Source organism: Calypte anna, chromosome 3, assembly GCF_003957555.1.
Source record: "Calypte anna isolate BGI_N300 chromosome 3, bCalAnn1_v1.p, whole genome shotgun sequence".
Taxonomy (NCBI): Eukaryota; Metazoa; Chordata; class Aves; order Apodiformes; family Trochilidae; genus Calypte; species Calypte anna.
This window is the reverse complement of record NC_044246.1, coordinates 87,300,330-87,321,062: the sequence shown is the minus strand read 5'-3', so window position 1 is coordinate 87,321,062 and position 20,733 is coordinate 87,300,330. Positions and strand designations below refer to the sequence as shown.

The 20,733-nt window shown below is 37.2% G+C and overlaps 1 protein-coding gene across 1 annotated transcript in view; it reads left to right on the top strand.

The window, feature by feature from the left end:
- Nucleotides 1–20,733, top strand: part of ADGRB3 (adhesion G protein-coupled receptor B3) — a 430,423-nt gene that overhangs the window by 329,382 nt on the left and 80,308 nt on the right. The window contains exons 17-19 of the mRNA XM_008502299.2: nt 643–769; nt 2,464–2,567; nt 5,423–5,525. Coding sequence (XP_008500521.1) covers nt 643–769; nt 2,464–2,567; nt 5,423–5,525 — 334 coding nt within the window. The remainder of the gene's footprint in view (nt 1–642; nt 770–2,463; nt 2,568–5,422; nt 5,526–20,733) is intronic.

The window sequence follows — 20,733 nt, the reverse complement described above, 5'->3', positions numbered from 1 at the left end:
AAGATCCAGCATCTCTGGGTCCAACTGCCATAACCCAGACAGATGTTTGAGAACCATCTGCCTTTATACTAGCTGCACACACAAGAGAGGGGAGGGGAAATAATTTTAAAAAGGCACTACAACTACCGACCAGCACTTTTTTTTTTTTTTCTTTTTTTTTTTTAAAGGCCAGGAACAGAGCCAGTAGGGGGGGAAAAAAAAAAGAAAAAATTAAAAAAAAAAAATAAAAAGAGAAAGAATAAGCCTCCCCCTCTTCCCCCGATGAGTTTTTCGCAGTGCTCTGGTGAGGCTTGGAGGTGGCTGGCAGCGCAGGGGGCGGCTGCTGCCGCGGCTGGCGGGGCTCCGCGCAGCGCTGTCAGCACCGCCGCGCCGGACAGCTCCGCGCCGAGCCGCTCCGCTCCGCTCCGCGCCGCTGCCCGCTGCCCGCTGCCCGCTGCCCGCTCCCCGCCCGGCCGCGCCGCGGGGGCGCCGCCGGGGCCGGTGCTGCCCCACAACAAGTACCTCTGTGCTGTCCGGGAACTAAGCTAGACTCTCCTCGCGATTCAGCTGCATTGTCTGCTCGCAGAATTGGCCGTCAGGAGTAATTATTCCGATTTTTTACCTCCCTACCCCACACCCCCTCCCCTCTTCTCTCCCTTGCAGAAACGACTCTTTGGGAACCTGGTCCACCCAGGGATGTAAAACTGTGCTTACCGATGCATCCCATACGAAATGCTTATGTGATCGTCTCTCTACCTTCGCCATTTTGGCTCAGCAACCTAGAGAAATAGTAAGTAACAAAGAGGGGGGGGGTGGGGGGGGAATCCTGTTTTAATGCAAAAGGCAATCGTGGAGAGGAGAGGGGGGGCTGCGGAGGAGAGGGGGCTGGGGGTAAGCTGGTCGAGCTTTCCTCTCAGGTATATTTCAGATGTTGCATTGAGGAATTGTTTAATATTGCAGGTAGGCAAATATTAGTCTCCTGGTGTCTACAGTGTTTCAGGGAAATGAATTTCAGATTCTGTGTTATAACTAAATCCTGGTGAAATTTGCATGTTCTTGAACTCTGAATTTTTTAGAGAATGCCTTCTAAATGTGATGCAAATGGGTTGAAAACTTTTGTATTAAACAATTATTAACTTAACAAGCTTTTTAAAGATTGCAAGCCTTTCCAGGGGAATGTACAGGGCTTTATTATTGCTCTTGGTAGAAAAGCCCTAGATACTGTAGTTAAACAGATTGCAGATCTGCACTGGACATTTTCAGCACAGATTTTCTATGTGGTCTGTTGACATGATGTAGGAAAAATAATGAAGTTTTCATGAGAAAGGGGGACATTATGTGTATAAGCAGACACTCCCAGTATTATTGAATGTTAAAATAGTTAAAAAGCAAATATGTCTGAAGTTATCCTTCTAAGACATAATTTCATTTTCTTGGTTTTGGAGGTGCATGTTCATACTCTTTTTAATAGCAAAGTAAATCAGTTAGGAACAAAGTAGCTGAAATAAAATGCTACTTTCAGCATGAGATCTGGCCTAAAACTACATCAGTCTTATTACCTATTTGATGGACAAAATACACCTTGATAAAATGCTATTTATAATACATCCCTGAGGCTTTAAATAGCATTTTGGTAAACCAGGCATGGTATCCTTTCCAACTTTTATATCTATTTTCTTCCATCTGAATTAGCAAATGCCATGTCTATTTCAGTACATAAGCACATATACAAACGGAGGAAAAACCTTACCAGATATCTGACAATGATAGTTTCTTTTACATCAGGGAAAGCTAATTTGATTTCAAGGTCATTTATTTATTTGGATTTTTATTAACACACTGAATGCAAATGAAAGAAGTCTAAATTTCCAGTCTCTTTACGAATGACTTATGATATTGTTGCCTTAGATATCTTGCCATTCCTTCTAGACAGTTAGAGGCCCAGGGAAATTAAGTGTGTGAGAATAGTAGATTGAAGACAAAGTTATTAAAAGTCAAAAAGTTTGTTAATTCTGCAAAAAGTGTGAACCAAATCCTGGGACAAATTACTGGATGATCTTTAATATGCTTCCATGAAACCAAGATGTTTGCTTAATACACAGCTCTAAATATTGCTGTTTCCCAAGAGAAATATCTGTATTTTAATTTTAACTAGAGAATAGTTGAGACTCATGCTAACCTCATAGTTTCCATTACATTGTAACATTACTGCTTTATTTTTTAAAATATGCGGCTATAAAACAGTTGAAAATGCAAAGGTTTCTGAAAAATGTATCAATAATTAAACAGATCTTAGAGTTATGCATGGGTCAGTTTTTTTGGAATTCAGTTGATTTCTGCTTCCTGAGTAATATTACTGAAGCTACCTGTGACAATGTGGCTGCTTTTATCATTTTGCTTTTGTTACTTTTTTTTGGTCTTTTGACATGTTGTTTTTATTGCTGGAGGATGGTTTCCTTCATGGTTATCTGTTGTAACCTACAGATCATGGAATCATCTGGTACACCCTCAGTGACCTTAATAGTAGGCAGTGGTCTCTCATGCTTGGCCTTGATCACCCTAGCAGTTGTCTATGCAGCACTATGGAGGTATGTAATGGATCAACAAAGCTGAATGTGAATGTACACTTATATTTAGTTGAATTAAAATCTAAAGATAACATTAGATGCAACATTCATTATTTGGAAAAAACAACAACAACAAAATATAGCTCGTGTTTTGACTCCTAAATTTGTTGATGTGATTGGTTTTACTCTCTTGGCCTACTGGTTATAGTATAGCCCACTCTTTCCCCTCTTTAGTGTTAATGGTATCACTTGTTCAATAGAATATTTGTAGTGCTAATAAACATTTTAGAAGGTTCTTCTATATGATACATTTCACGTGAGACTTCTGGCCTGTACCTCTGAACACCTGTCCTCCATTTACATTTGAAAACCAAGCTTCTATGTGATAAAAATAAACTACCAAAGTCTCCCATCAAATATTGCAGATTTAGGGAGGCTTAGTCAACAGTTTGTCAAATTCTGTTATAAGTTTCAATGAAGACCAGAAAATAAAGTACTCAAATAATGTGGTGGCACACTGCAGTGACAGACTTTCTTGATATCCTGAGTTTACTATGTTGAAATATTAGATTGATTCAAAAGTTCAATAGATATTTATGGAGAAATGTAATTTGAGAAGTGATGCGAAATAGTGTATTGTGTTAGTGTAACACAAAAAAAGAAAAAATTAATGTAAATAATAATATTTTTTAAAAAATTAATGAGTTATCATTTCACTTTTTTCTACAATAAAATAAATATAGGTTCTTAAATGAGTAAAAAGAAACACAAGGGAAAAAATAATTTTTAGTGTAATGTAAAATCAACCAACAGAATTTTACGTTCAGAAGCAGCTTAGTAATTTTACATTTTCCTCTCTTTCACTCTTCGATGCAGCCACAGAAACTCACAGAATCGGACACATATACAATAAATGTAGAATATATAGTTATGAAAGACTATAGGAATTATCAGTTCTTGTCTATCAAAGCTAAGAATGAGAGTATTTCAGGATATATTCTCATCTGAAGAATTATAGTGTTGTTCTTGCACTCCCCTATATATTTAGCACTTGGATGGAAATACTGCCATGCATAGTGGAACTGTTCATCATTACTGTGATTAGATACAAGGTATAAATATTTTATGATGAGAGTGGTATGCCACTGAAGCAGGTTGCCTAGGGAAGTTTTGGATGCCATTCCCTAGAAGTGTTCAAGACCAAGTTGGATGGGGCTTTGAGTGGCCTTATCTAGTAGAAAATGTCAGGGGGGCTGGAACTAGACAATCTTTCAAGGTCCCTTCCAACCCAAACCAGTCTATGATTCTATGACCCTTGGTTATGGTAACCTCCAAGCTGTGAAAAAAATGTATGTTATGTGTTATGGATCAAATGTGGGTTCTGCATCCAGGTGAAAATAGGATTAGTTATACATATTTTAGTGTTCTATCAGTGAGATTTTTTGAGATTATTATGACTGCTTCGTGGCCTGTCATTTGAATCGTTAAAATTTGCCTTCAACATGTTTCTTGAGAGCACATACTAACATACTATAGAGAGAAGATAGACACTGAAACTTGCATAGCTATACATTTAATTTTTAAAATCCAGGAGTAGGGATATTTTTACCCTGTGTCTCTTTTTATATTGCAACACCCACGTTCCCTTTAAATGGCAGGGTCTGTTTAGAAGTGCTATGTGATAGAGGTGTTCTTGCCCAAAGAAGGCCTGCGTGAGCATTCTTTTCTGTTTTATTTGATCCCTTCAACTTAAAATTCCATCTGAAAAATAAATTCAGTGTCAGCCATATACTCAGCCTTCCCTTCTTCACAAATAGTGGGCTGGCAAAAAACCTAAAACCTTCCCAAATTAAGTCGATGTTTTGTGCTCCTGCTTGCACTGTATTTACTCAGCCACTAAAATCCTTTATAGTCCATAGATACTCAGTACTGGGAACTGACCCAGGTGAATCAATAGTTACCAAGTTAGAAAGTAGCAGCATACTGACTGTAGACAAAGGCACTAGACTTTTTGTATTTGTTTGCAGACTCATGGAACTAATCTTAAATGTAACACTGTTATATTTTTAGGAAAAATGTGGATTATTATGTCTTCTTAACTGAAAAATGTAATGCTGTATTACTGAGCAAAAAGGACTACAATTTGTTTCATGTCCAAAGTTCAGCATTTCTCATCAGTTCAGCACCCTTTTTGTATGATCTCCTCAGAGTATCAGGTCTGGCTATACAGCTCAGGAGGAGACAGCAGTATTAACTAAGCTGCAGTGAGAAGCATATAGAATAGCTCATAGAATATATAAACATATAGAATGGCATTCAGAGGAACAACCTCAGCTTTCATTTATTTTGGTAGTCGACATTTATTCTGCTAGCGGCTCTGAAAATTAGGTCAGTAAGATACTTCACTTGAAACCATGATAATTCTCTTTCTGTCCTGTAGCATACAAAAGGCTGCACATAGGAGAATTACAACATAATGTAAACCATTGTATTTTTTCTGAAGGTAGTCACTGTGAATCGTCCATGGCAGCTTTGGATGTTCCCAGGCATGAGCAGAGAGCATAAGAAGTTCATGACACAAATGCGTGCAAGCCCATTATTATCAATGTGGTGTTATAAGAGTGTTGCTAGTTGTTAAAGGAAGCAGTGGTAGATTATATTTAAAATATATCAAGATCCTTACAGGGAATTGCAGAATACCTATCAAAATATCACTTCCTATGTTTGCAATATGATAGCTCCCTGAGACTCTTTTTGAGCACTTGAAAGACAGCACTTACCTTTCAGAATATCTCCAATATTTAATGCAAGAATTGCAGTAAAGCTTTGTATTGTTTTCATTTTACAAAAGTTTTACCCTCTGTTTATTTGAACAGGTACATCAGATCTGAGAGGTCAATAATTCTAATCAATTTCTGCTTGTCCATTATCTCATCAAATATACTTATCCTGGTTGGACAAACTCAGACACATAACAAGGTATGATGATGGATTGTGTTAAATTGTTATTTAAATATTGATATCTTTCTTTTATTTGCATTTAGCTTAAAGTAATTGCATCAATTTAGTTCTATACTCACAGGATTTGACATTTTTGGTAAAATATTAACAGACAAGGGAAAATATTTACCGTCTTTCGTAGTCATTTTTTCCCCCTACAAAAATCCCTTTTGGTATTGTTCCCTCTGGATAAGCTGCGTTCTCTGTGGTAGACTTGTATGTTTTATAACTAAATTTCAAAGCAAAAAAGTTCAAAGACTCAACATCAAAAGCACATTCCGGTTCATTATAATGGTTGTAATAGGATTGTGCTACAGTGTTTTTGTCTTTTTATTAACATACTGGTACTCAAAAGGCAAGTAGAAATTGCTTAGAAGCTAAAGTACTACTCTTGAAAAAGTGCAGAAACAGACATAATAACAAGCTATCGAACTGTTAAATCTCTGACTGATGGAGCTATAGGAAAGTAATAACCCTGCATACCTTTCTTAGTGATATTTTGGTGATTTATTACTAATCTGTTCTCAGCCTCTTCCTCAACATGGTCATCATTTGTCCCTTGCCTGTAGAGCATGGCTTTGTCAGTGTTTTGAGGCTTCATCCAGTGCTTGATGTTTCTAGGCAACTTGCAAAAGCAACAGTGGTGTCTTAAAATTAACTATAGCTACACGATAGCTTGGAATAGAAAACTGGATGTGATCTGTGAACAGGGCACTATGTGAGAGGATACTGTTAAGTTTTGGAACACACAAGTGATCTGTAAAGTAATTCTTTATCCCACTGTGGTAAATTACTCAATGCACTGCTCATTTTAATTTTTCCAGGACCTAATGAAATACATTTATCATCTGCTATAGGATAACTGGTGTTTCTGCAACACACCTAAAATGAATTGTTTATTCTTTTCAAATGTGTGCTTTGAAATTAAGCTGCTGAAAGTCTCATAAATTCAATGCAAGTCAGATAGCTGTACTTTGTAACCCTTATACAAACCAAACACAGTCATTTCCAACACATAATTTCAGAAGATTATTACAATTAAGATATTAATATGCTTTGAAGTTTTGAAGCACAAATGAGCACAATATGGATTTGGAGAAACCCCTGTTCCTCTCACAGATTTTATTCAAGGAAATAAAATCAGAAATGCACAAGCAACTTCAGAAGGTAGAATTGGAGAAGGCTTAAGCCTCTATAGAATTTCAGCACTAACGTGCATGCTATTTTATTATATATTTCAAGAAGAAATACAGTTCAGTAGATGAAAGTTGCTGTGTAAATTGCCACTGTAGAAGCAGGATATGAGGGTATCAGAATTACTGTGCTTGATAGTATGCTCTCTAGGTATGCTGGCAGACTTTCTCTCACTTTTGGCTTGGGAAACTCACCCTTAAACCAGTTCCCTTTGTTCACTCTTAATGGCCTTGAATTCCCTCACTTCTGCTTCTGGACTCCTGAAAGTAGAGGTATTATATTGACTTATTTCTGAGAATAGCTGATCCTAAAATTTGACATATTCAGTGGAAATAAATGACAGAGAAAACAACACATCACAAAGTTTACATTCTGATTACATGGCCTTAAAAGTGACTGTAAAATAGCATTTTTAGCTACACTTGCTTTCATATTGAGTCCACATCTTGCTTTTGATACATGTACCACCTGTGAGTTTCCAGCCAAGGAGTACCTCTAATGGATCAAAGCCAGAACACATTTTTTATATCGAGGAAGATATTACTTGTTACACACCAGAAGTCTTTTTCTAAGTCCACTGATATGTGACTATAGTGTAGCTCCAGGAGGGTAGTATGTGAATGCACCATCAGCAACTGGCTTGCTAAAACAAATGTTTATCAAAAGCTTATTCAAATTAAAGCAATCAGGTCCAAGTATAATTTCTGTATGTTTGGAAGTAGAAATGTGTTTTGGCATCATATGTATTTGAATTTAAGTTATGATTTAGGTTTTTTCAAAGGTCATATACAACCAGAGGAAGCCAGTGCTAGATTTTTAGTCCACAAGGCTAGGTTACAATACTGACATCTCTAAAAAAAATATAATGTTTTCATTCTGATGACCTGGAAAAATAAATCTGTAAATGGGAACTTTGTAAAGATTTGCTTTTGAGATTCTATCATTTATTAGAACTAAAGCTATTTGGGGTTTAAGTATTTATTTGAAAATTCTGGGAGGAATCTTGACAATATTTTATCAAGACCATGTAATATTCAAGTCAAGTTTCTTGACTAGAGATTGGAGTGACATTTTCATGGCAAGAAAATAAGCTCAGGTTTTTTATGTAGTTAGGAAAATTTGAAAAATTGATATGCCAAACTTAAGAGTTCATTTACTCTTTTCCATTCTCATTCCTATATTCATATTATCCTTGTGTTATTGGGGGACCTAGTTAATGTCTATAGGATGATACTGATATTCACAAAATTGAATGTTCATGATTTAGTTTGGTTTTACTTCTGAGTTTAAATTGTCCCCAACTCTGTATTTGTGCATATTCCCATGGTAATGTTGAAGATGAATTTCAGTTTAAAGTTCAACAGTGTGTAAATTAAGCATACCAAAGATGTATTTTTAACTAACAGCAAATTTCCAGTCTCTTTGCAGTTTGGGTTTTTTTCTATCTTTATTAAACTTTTATTTGTAATTTATTACTTTCAGTGCAATTCAATCTCCAGGAGATTTCTCTGGTTTGTTATAGCACACTCATTGACATCTGTAACAAAGAAAAAAATATTGAGTCTCTTGGTCTGGATAGGTGAAGCTTTTCTGCCATTTTCTTTATTTTTTGTAAATCAGAAATAGTTACTGTGTTAAGGCTAGGACAACTACTTTGGAGTCTAAGTATATCCTCAGTGTGTTTACAGAAGTTTCTTTTAGCAAACACCAAGTTCCCTTTGGTTCAACTTAATTTCTGCCTTTTTCAGTGAAAAAGATCAAGGTTTATCCCTGTCCCCCTAACCCTTCCCCCCCCCCCAAAAAAATGGTCAAAATAGTCACAAAGGACATGTAGAAGTAGTTTAAATTGTTTCAAGCTATAGGTTTTCCATTTCTAATATTCCCTATTCAAAAGTGAGCTTTTCTCCAGCTTGAGTAACTTGAGGATACCAACATTATACCAGAGGTCTAGGTCATGGTGTTTTGTAGCTTGTTTTAGAACAGTTCATGATGGGGGAAGTAGAGGGGAGTATGGTTTCTCTTGGACGATTTTGATTGGAATAGTAAAAAAGACTTTTGTTAACAGAAAAGCCTTCCTCCCTTATTTGTCACTAGCCAAGCGTGTTTTGCATTTTATTGAAGGACACAGCTGAGAAATGTCCTGCTTTTTTTTCAGCATGTTTCCCCAAACCTTTCAAAAGGCAGAACTTTATTCAAAGCATCCTTAATATTTCAGACTGTGGAAGAGATTTCCGTTTTGTCAGATACTGTTTTGAAATACAGGTCACTAAAGTCTGAATTTACAAGAATATTATGAAATTAATTATGTATCTTGTTTAAATATACTTGGTGTTATACTAGATATGAGAAGCATATTAATTTACTTTGGTATTTCTCTCTGTCTCTCACTCTCTTGTTTCTTTTTAGTGTTAAGTGTTAGTCACATAGTCATATTTAAGTTTGAAGATCAGCAATTGATACATTGGACATGGCCCTTTAACAGCTGAATTTTGTTGTAACATTGAAATTAATCTCCTGAATTAAGAAAGGGTAACACTTTTCATGTATAAACTAATTACTCAAATATGTGTTATTTCATAAATACTATGAGATGTCCCTGACCTCTACAAAAGCACTATTGACTTTGAAGAGACTGACAGTTCTCTTTGAGGAATATCTGTCAGTGATTTGTAGGTTTCACTCTAACATGACTCTTGCTGTATTATGTTTCCTAATGTTCTTCTTGGCATCAAAAAAAAAAAAAGAAGGTTGTATTTCTTCTGTACGTTGACCTTTTAGCTTAAGCTATAAATCTTTACTATGTTTCTGATCCTATCATATGAATAGATTCTCTGCCTGCAATAAGTTATTGATTAATATCATGTGGAATTTTTTTAAAATTCTCTTTCTTTTTGCATGCATTCAGCAAATACCTTGGGTGGTTTTTTTCACAGTTCTGTGTAAATTAAAACACAGTAGCTGATGTAAACAATTCCTGTTTACCTAATTTTCCTGTGAAGAAAACAAAAATTAATGCAATTTAAAATAAACCATAGAATTCATCGTACATATGGGCATATTATCTTCTGTATTACTTGTTTCTGAGTGCACTTAATAGTTCATCGCTGGAGTTTGGGTCACCAGTGAGAAACAGGCTTATATTTAGAAATATCATAGTACTCTACATTTTGTTAGCCATAGTCAGGTTTATGTGTGCCTGCCAAGGGAAGAACAGGGAGGATATTCAGGCACAAGGTAGCTCTGATATTCTTTGTCATCCCTGTTTGATTACAATATTCAGCTTATTATGTTTAATATTACAGTTTGGAATTTGTCTGGTAGACTATACCTGAAAGGATATGAAAAAGACATGTTCTGACCACTAAAAGCATGTAACATAAACAGTGGTTTTGATAAATGCATTATAAATAAGAAAAAAACCCATAAAATTTCACAGATAAAACAATTTAGTCTTTCTTTTTTTTTTTTTTTTTTTTTTTTTTTTTTTTTTTTTAATGGTGTTCTGAGCTGAAAGAAGCAAATAGAAGTAGAAAGGAGTTAAGAAGCTACATCCCATTCCCACAGCACTCTGAAGCAGCTGACTGTGTACCTAGTGTTCCCTTAGGTTTTGTGAAGCAGTGGGTGATAGGATCCCCTGAGAACTCTGCAATATTGAGGTGGTATTAATGCTGCCTCCAGCTGTGTGGCTCTTGCCCCATATCTTCCACTGCCTTACAGATGCAGGCATCGTGGCAATATATCTCCTAGGAAACAGCGGGGGAGACCTAGGAGCAGATGGAATTAACAGAGAAATGATGCTAACACAGCATTAAGGTTGTGCTAGAAAATCAATGAGGAAGTAGGGAATTTAGTATGTTGGGCAGAAGCACTGTTTCTCAGGTCTTGCCTGGAAAACTTCTGGAGAATACCCCCCCACTTAAGCAGCAGAAGCTGGAGAAAATATATTCTTCCATTTTTACCAGTACACAGAATGCAAATTAACACCTACTCTGCTCTTTGTCATTTTTTCCTTTGTGCAGCAGTTTTTTGAACAGATGAACCTCTAATATGGGTCAGCCATCACAGAAACACACCAATAGGTCAGCAGTCAGAGTGCACCATACTACACACATCTGCCTGATGTGTTTTCAGGGACTCAGAAATGATTAACTGGAGAAGAGCTCACTTAACTGAATAACCATCACAGAGTAGGTCTGCTGAAGCGATACTATTTTGCCATGCCAGAATCTGACAAAACCTGTTAACATCATCTGAATTAACTACCTGCTTCTAGGTGTTCAAGAGTACCTCTGGGACCAGATCTTTCTTCTCCAAGATCAGTAAACATTGTCATTCATGCTACTGTTACCTGCCTCAGAGGAGAAGGTAACATTCTTCTCAAAAGTGCTTGCCAGTCTGTTTCTCAAAACACAGCACCTTTACCATTCAGTTTGTTATTTCTAAACAAAAACGACATTTCAATTGTAAGTGGGTTACAGGGAAGAAATTGGGTAGATATTAGCAGCATGTGTTCTTCGCCTCCAATCCCCAAAACCTTTTTAAGAGCTCAGTAAGCTATTTTAAAATCACAGAATTGTTCAGGTGGGAATGTCATCTGGTCCAACATCATTCTCAAGTCAGGGTCAGCTGCAGGATCAGAATGGATTGCTCAGGGCTTTATATAGTCAAGTCTTGAAAAACCTCCAGGTGTAGAAATTGCACAACCTGTTTGAGAAACTTGCTCCACTGCTTGACTGTCCTTATGGTTAAAAAGCTTTTCCAGATAGCTGGTGTGGACCTCTTGTTTCAATTTATGCCCATTGTCCCTTGTCATGCCACCACAAATCACTGAGAAGAGCTTGGCTACATCATCTCAGTGATCTGTCTATAGGCACTGACAAGCTGCTATTAGATGCCATTGAAGCCCTGTCTTATCCAGGCTGAGCAAACCCACCACCTGTAGCTTCTCTTCACAAAGCAAGTGGTTGCCTCTGCTAAACTTACTCCATTTATGCCCAAGTCTTGCATTGGGCAACTGCATCGTATTGGACACACTATTCTAGGTATGGTCTAATAAGTGCTGAGCTGATGAAGACAATGTATTCCTCTACCTACTGGTTGAGCTTTTCTTGATGCAGCCCCAGATGCTGTAAACCCTCTGTTCTGCCAGAGGAAAATACTGACTCATATCTCACTGGCCATCCCTCCAACATGTCAGGGTCTATCTGGATGGCAGCAATGCCCTTTAAGCATATAGACTGGTACCTCCAGGCTGCTGTTATCCACAAACTGTATGAACAAGCACTCCATCATCTACTCCAGGTCACTGAAATTAAACATAGTTCTCTGGATAGACCCATGTGGTACTCCCACCCACTAGTTACTACACTCTAGGCCAATCATCCAACTAGTCTTTTATCCCTCTGGTTGTCAGCTCATTCCAACTGTGACTTCCTAGCCTGGCTACAAGAAGATTGCAAGAGACTTCATTGAGCCTTATTTTAAAAAGTAAAAGTAATGCTACTTTGGGAATCCAAAGTTCACCAAGGTTTACCTGTGAAATACTTAGACTATGTCTGACCCATGGCTCACACCGGTGCCAGCTCTAGTGTCTCTCAGCTAGTAAGGGTCATCTCCCACCCACCTACTCAATCACACATTGCTCACATGTGCTGAGGAATGTTACACAGGGGTAGTCTGCTGCCTCCTCCCTAGTTTTGGTGATGGACTTGTTGCTGGCATATGTGCCTCTGCTGTTCTGTATTAGCAAAAAGAAAAAAAAAATACAGACTTTCCTGAGGTAACACTCTGCTGTCTTAGTCTTCTGAAAATGGTGAGATTTTTCCTTCTTGTTCTTCAGGACCTGTTTGGAGTAGGTTTTTTTCTCTTGTAGAATTCACCCCCACAGACCTGAGGAAAATAGCTCATTCTCTCACAAACACCTGTTTGAATTATTTCAGACAATCTGTTGATGACTCAAGCAGCTATTTTTGGCTTCACACTTTTTTTTCTACTTCTTTGCTTATTTGTTGAATATCAGTGAAAATACAGAAGCAGTCAATGGGACTACAAGCAGTTAAATATTCATGTATTTCATTGACATAATCTTAGTTTTAAGAACAATGCTAAAGTGTAAACACTACTACAATAATTATTACATCATTACTCTTTGAGAATAACAATGAAAAATGTTGGAAAACACTCTCTTTTAAAAGACTATGATTTAAAGAGCAATAGTGTAAATTTTGTGCAAATTATCTACCTGTTTTGTTGAATTGTATAAATACTTTCCTACAACTTCTTGTTGTATCTATATTTTCAGGAATATTTGGTAAAGTTTAACCTTGATATGCATTATGAGGTTTATTTGTACAATTTTTTTTTTTCTTGTATCCTCCTAGGTCAGAGTTTTTAGGCTCCTGTATCTTGCAGTGAAGTCAATGTGAGCATTATAAGGGAAATTATTATTAGATTTGTCTGATTCTCAAATTTGTCTGATAAGAAGCTTTAAAGTGAATATTCTCTTAACATGCCATACTTCACTCTGTAAAAGCCATAGGGCTCAGTTCTGTGATCTTTATACACGAAAATATTTTCTAGGCCTGTTTTTAATTTACTTTAAAGTCTTAGAAATAATATCATGTAGAAGTTGGAAAAATCAGGCTTAGAGGTGATTTAAGAATCGGTATGAAAATCAGTCATGGGGATTGTGCTCGTTGCTTGAGTCTGAAGTAACCTCAGTTCTGAAAACAGCTTGCCAAGTGAATTGGTTCACTTTTGTGCTGGAGTCCCTGTTGCTTTTGCAGCAACTGTAAAAAAAGTGAATGATGTTTTGCTAGATTCAATCAAATTCATCCAGGATGCTTTCTGAATATCAGCTGAAACCAGCTACTTGAGAAGTACAATCTCTGCCCCAGGGAATTGTGAGTTAACCTTCCCTGTACCTTACTAGATTGTTTAATTTGTGATTGATTTTAAGACATGGCCAAAATAAATTTATCATAAAATGATATTTGTTCTTAGATGCTAATATTAGGGTCTGGGATGTAGTGTCTCTGTAGATATCAGCCCTCCTTCTTTCCTCCCTCCTTTTCCTTTTCCTTTTCCTTTTCCTTTTCCTTTTCCTTTTCCTTTTCCTTTTCCTTTTCCTTTTCCTTTTCCTTTTCCTTTTCCTTTTCCTTTTCCTTTTCCTTTTCCTTTTCCTTTTCCTTTCCCTTTCCCTTTCCCTTTCCCTTTCCCTTTCCCTTTCCTTTTCCTTTTCCTTTTCCTTTTCCTTTCCCTTTCCCTTTCCCTTTCCCTTTCCCTTTCCCTTCCCTTTCCCTTTCCCTTCCCTTTCCCTTCCCATTCCCTTCCCATTCCCTTCCCTTTCCCTTTCCCATTCCCTTTCCCTTTCCCTTTCCCTTTCCCTTTCCCTTTCCCTTTTCCTTTCCCTTTCCCTTTCCCTTTCCCTTTCCCTTTCCCTTTCCCTTTCCCTTTCCCTTCCTTTCCCTTCCTTTCCTTCCTCCTTCTCTCTCTTTCATTCTTTGATTCTTTCTTTTCTTTCCCTGTGAATCCTACTTACCTGGCTACAAGTAGCCTCATCTACCCAGGAAAATCATGAGTGCTTTACCCTTTCAACCTTCTAGCTCTTCTACAAGGGTGATGGCAGGTGAGATTTCATGGAACATGAGGAAAGCAGGATGCCAATTTCTGTTCTAGATAGAGACTGATACACAAATTCTTATCTATCCTGCCTTTATTCGCTGGTCTGAGCATATCTGTAACATCCAGAGAAAAAGTAATGTTGTTAAAGGCTCTGGATCCCAGCAGGACTTCGTGATGAGAGGGATGCTTGTCTTGTCAAATTAAGGGACTCCTAAGTATGGCTAGAAACCTAAAATTATGTACCCAGAGATCCTCTTGGTGATAGTGTAAAATGCATGTAGTGCCTCTTATTGTAGCCTGCTGCTGAAACATGACTTTTTCGTATTTGTTTTCATGGACACACATGCTTATTATGTTGGATCTCAATAAGCTACACCATAGACATCAAACCTGGTACAGAAAAATTTGGCAGTAACTGTGTTTCTCTCTTTTGATCGTTTTGTCAAAGCTTATATAAAACTGACATTGTGGATGAATAAGTAGGTATTTTGTGGAATTCAATAGAAAATTATGCTCAGAATAATTGTTGAAAGAAAACTGTAAAGGTAAATTTGCAGTGCATGCATTTCACTATAATCATGGACATTTTTAATGAATGTAATTGTGAGATTTCCAGAGCCCTGCAGGGAAATGTACAAGTTTGTAATAAAAAGACTTCAAGCTGTTAAAACCGATAGAATTTCTAAAATGTCAAGAAAGTTCAGTTTGCACTAGACTTCTGGGTTTAAAAACAGGATGGAAAACATGTTGGTACCTTTTCTTCTGAAGAAAAATTAAATATATCTGGCACAAGGAGTCCAGCAGTTGGAAGGAAGTATACATTTGGCACAAAATGTTGTTCCATTAGTGAGTGATTACATATCTGTTTCTAATTAGTAGTGTGGCATATAATTTGTGCTCTGTACTTTTTACTTCACAAAAAGTCACATCTTCAACCTATCCCATATTTTTTACATAATTTCTTTAAGCTGGGAAATATAAATGTATATAGTATTCTTTAAATACTGTTTAAAGTTAGGTGGAATCTCTAGAATGAGAATTGCTTCCTATACAAGCTTAGCTCAACCTTACAGGACAGCAAAGTCCAATGTGTCAGAACCTACATCTATTGAAACTTGGGTTTTAAAAAGATGGGATTAATTGTAAAGCTGTTGTTATCTGCATTGAGTTTCTACACTTATGTTTATGAGGGCTTTCAAGTCTATGTTTTAGTGCATATCCTCTTATGTCAAGTCCATCAGAGTTTAAGCTTGAGTCTTATCAATTTAATTATTGCTATAAAACTTTCATTTTGCCATTATTTATCTTTTAAAGTAAATACAGAATTGCAGTAGTGTTTCACTGAACTGAGTGATCCCACAAGGCATTGCAGGTATACTGCAGTGGAAAAAAAATGGTTTTGCTAGGAATTGGTTAGACCTCAGTATCAAGGCAGCATTACAAATGAGCAGAAACTGATGCTAGACTCAGTTTGTCTCTTGTAGATATTCACAAACACTCATCCCATAAAATCTCAGCAGACACCAATTTGTAAGAGTTTAAACCTGATCAACTATCTGTTTCCATTAATTTCTAAATAATTCTTCATTTTTGGAAGAACAGTATCTAACACCAGTAAAATTTATTCTGGAAAGTTGTAAACTTTAGTGAGAAGACACAGTCACATTCCATTAATACCTAAAGAACATTAGCCATTAAACAACCAAGTATGTCTTTTTAATTGAAGGAAGTTGTCCCTCAGTTGCAAATAGGGAGCTTTCAATACTTCAAATTTGTAGCATTAATCCCTTTGTACACATTTTTCCAGATGAAAATCCAAAGCCTGAAATGAGTCGGAACTGAGCCAACTTGCATTGCCTTGCAGTTCCTGTGGCTCGGAGCACGCACACAAGCTATTGATACAGCTCAGCAGACACTTTTTATGCTGTGATAACTTGATTGTGTTTTTGAGTCCATGGACTGCTCAGCTGATTGGAGTTTCAATACATGAGTGAATAGGTATGATAAGCAAAGCAGAGCTAAAGCAGCACTTTGAGGTTTTTTTGTCAGAGAAGCACCTTGCAGTATTTCCATTCAGGATATGTGCATACTACATCCACCACAACTGGACCTTGGTATCTCTCAGTGTTAGTTTTAAATAATAGTACATTTGGGCTTTGCTAATCTCAGCTCATAGTTCGTCTGTTCTCTATCCTTAAACCTGCCATCCTGTCTTGGCTAGAAGGAGTGTTTTGGATCACTTGGGTTCAGTTGTCTCCCATAGAAACAGGTGAGCAGTAGTCTGACAGTGTGCCATGAAAGCTTAAACTCTTGAAGGAATTTGTCTAAGTGATGTTGAAGAAAAGGGAATAAAAAATGGATGATTATGGATGCACAAAAAAGGTAGCTTTTCAGCACAGTCCCAAGCTTATTTCTTCTCCAAACTTCCTGTTAGGCTTATATGCACAACACTACCTTGCGACAGTGTTCTTTGTGACCAAAGAATTCTTGATTTGTTTTGGTTGGAAATGACCTTTAGGGTCATCAAGTCCACCTAGCGGCTTTGTTTTCAGTAGCTTCTAAAATACAAGAATAAAATTGTAGTAAAACATAACCCAGTTTCTAAATACAGTTAAATAAATAAATAAATCTTGTGCCTTCTGTTATCTGGAAGGGAAGATAGCTTTCATACAGTGATATAAATCTGCCAGTACAATTGGCTTAGAGATGCTGCTGTGTGTACAGAGGATGGCACTGATTTCAGTGTTTGGCTCTGCAGACAAAGGGTTGTGATATGTGCAGGTCACAGAGCATCCTCTGAGGGAATTCCCAGCAGAGAAGCAGAGAGAATACAGATAAACTTTCCAAAGGTAATTTGGCTATATCGTGTCATCCCGGGCATGACAAACATGGATATAGTCTGTGAAATTTTGTAGGAGGAGATATCCATGCTAAATATATAATCTAAAATGTGACATTTTATACATGATAGTTGCCAAGATGCATGTGAGAGTCATGTAGCATTAATTATTAATTGTTGTTGTTGATAAAAATAAGCCTATCATTAAGGCTCTGGGAGTATTTCCAACATCAACGAATTTTCAATTTGATTTACTAACACATATAAACATTTTTATTTTATTTCTCTCCCCAGTCAGAGACACAACTTCACACTCACTGCTCCCATAGGGAAAAGCTTGAGTAAATGTATCAGCCTTACTCTCTGTTCTTAATGTCAGCACATCTGTCAGCTCTCCTGTAGAAACTTAGAGTGAGGGAAAGAGGTAAGGACACCATCAGCTATAGGAAGACTCTTTAGCCTCCATTTCTCTGAGACTTAGAAATGGAGGCTCAGAAATGTTAATTGGTACACAGAAGCAGTGGATGCTATGAAGAAGGCTGGATGTGGAACTTTGTCAGGTAAAATGGAACAAAAAAGAATCTCTTTCCACCCAGCAGCACAAGGGAGGGTATTGCAGCCTACAGGGAAAAGCTGTACTAGATGCAGCAGTGCTGAGACAAGAAAAAACTTTGCTCTTATTGATTACAGTCACGCATGAGCAGAACCAAAGAACTAATTTAGTTTTTGCATTAGCAGAATCTTCAGTCTGGTCTGAAGGTGTCATCCACTGAGCATTCTATGTGTTACGCAGAGTAGAGCAGTTAAATGTGTAGGTCTCACATGTGTAGTAAAACACATACCAGAAGAGAAAGGTCACAAGTTCTACTCCATATGCAGTTAGGTCCAAATAACACTATTATGATCAAAGTAAACACTTTGGAATGCAGGGATTTCTACACCAGCCTTCTCCATTTTCAAATAGAGAAGACACTTTCTGATCACTTAGGGGTTTTTTTCAATATTTTAATTTCCCTGTTGAGCAGTTTATAGAAAAGCACCGGAAGTCATAAGAAAGAGAGGTAACATCTGACTGCAGTATTCAAATCTTTAGTGGTTCTGGCCAATCGTGCAGGTTTTGTTTCCAGATCATTTGTTGCAGAGGAGCCCACTACATTCCTGGACTGTTGGACGCTTTGCCCAGTGCTCATGCCTGGATTATGAAAGAAACAACTGCCTTAAAAATTTGTGAGTTAGAAGTTACAATTTAGAATTAGAAGGCCATGAATGTGGTCACAATGAGTAGAGCATATTTCTTACTTTCCCTAAGATACTCCCTGCTCTGTCTTAGATGCTGACTGATTTTAGTGCATTCAACATTGATAGCTCTGTGCCAGATAAAAATCCATCTCCTCCCACTGAGATACTATTTTTTCTGCAGATAGTATCTTAGTACATACTGTTTTAAATGAGAACTCTTTGCATCCCATATACACTGAATTCGTAATACGAGACTCAATGAGAAATAAAGCCAGGGGTCAATCATGTGGTTAGCCATGCAGTTAATGATTTAAAGTAATTGAGGGATTTTTATTTCCTTTAAAATGTTACTAATGCATTATTTAATAAGTCATAATTTGTATATAATAAAATGCCTGGGCTCAATCAATGATAATTGTGTTACTTTGGAACAACTTGAAGTCATGCACACCAAAAACAGTACAGTAATTTGCTGTTTATCTGAAGCTGTGTGATAAACATCTATGTTTCTGAAGCTTCTTGTGCACTGTTTCATTTTGTTTTACCTTTCAAAAAGAACCAAATATAAATTGGAACAGAGCTCAAAACCTTTTGGTAAAAGAATGTTCATATATGCTAATGATTTCTAATTAGGAAGGAAAAGACTTCTGGAAACTTAAATAATATGTTACTGGCAATACAATTACCCTGTCTTTAATAACATGTAGTGTCTTCCAGGCTATGGAAGGCTTGAGTGGGAAACATCTGACCAGTATGTTAATTAGACAAGACAGCTACTTGTCCTCTTAAAGCCAAGTCTTATTAGTCCAAGGGAAAGTCGTCCTTTTGAAAAAAGAGCTGTGATACTGCTGAATGCTCACATTACACTTATTTCACTTCCTAACTGTTGTGAAAAATGCAGGTCGCTTCTTGGGCAGGAGTAAATTGCTTCTTGAGCTCCATATGAATGGTGTCTGTTACTATCAGGAGGGAGGAGAGAGAGAGGGAGAATCTTTCAGCCAGGTTGCCTTTAACTGGGAGCCAAGAACCGCTCTACACAGCGTCTGCTCTGCGGCATGGAGAGGGAATGGTCCTAGTTTTGAAGCCTTTCATATCTCCTTCTTGCAAGAAATGTTCACAGTGAGTGGAGATTTTCCCTTCAGGCCTTCATGTGGAAAAAAATTATCTGTTTCCAAATTACAGTTTGAGACAGTAAAATGGTATTTGCATAGTCTCTTCTTCTATCAGTTCCCCTTTCCTTTTCTTCCCTTTATTTCTGTCTTCATTCATTGCTCGCCTGGCTTTTCTGATTTGTGATCATCTATTTTTGGTCTGACTTTCTTCACTCTTTCCTTTGTTTGGCTTCTCTGATACCATTTTATTATTTCTTTGTCATCCAACATTATGACCAAAGCCAACATTTGGAAATTCAGGGGCTTCTCCATGGGTCATCTATATATCTCCATCTATATGGAGAAGATGGATTGCAGGATGTAAGCTTCACTTTTTGATTATGTAAGTTTTCTTCAGTATTTGAATTTCACTGGTGATTAATTTTCTAGTGATTGCAAGGCACTGGAACTCATAAAAAAAGAGAGGCATCATCCAGCTACAGTGATCAAATCTTCAGTGTCTCTGGCTCATTAGGCAGGTTTTCATAGAATCATTGGAGTTGGAAGGGACTTCTAGAGATCATCTAGTTCAAGCCCGCTGCTGAAGCAGGATTGCCTAGAGTACATTACACACGAAAAGATTTTGTGTCCATATGATTTCTTGCAGAGGAACATTGTCCTGTTACTGTTGGAGGGTTTTTCCAAGTGCTCCAACCTAAAGTCTGACAGGAACAACTTCCTCAAGGATTTACATGTCAGAAGAAGGGAAGGTCCTTCTCTTGTCTCCACCGTCTCTTCTGCCTCTTTTTCATTTCCTGAGTGGCAGAGATCTTCCTGCTCACTGTCTCCCTCTTTACTTCTTACCCACTTTTTCCCTCTCTTGAAGTTCTCTTCCCTGTCAAGCTTTTCAACAGATAACATATATACAGTAGCAGCTATCCTCTCTTCTGTTCTTGTCTAATCTGAGAAATTATCAAATTTCTCAGGAAGGATAAAAAGAACATTTCATGCTCAGTTATAACACCTGAATTCAGTAGCTCTGCCTCTAAAAGAAATAGAAATAAAGTATAATGTGGTTATAAGATGTCATAGCTCAATAAGATTCTCATCATGCACTGGACATATATGGTATGGAAGCAGTTCTCCAATAGAAGCTGTACTTCCCAGTAAGAATATTTTGGTTTTTTTTTCTGTTATTGAG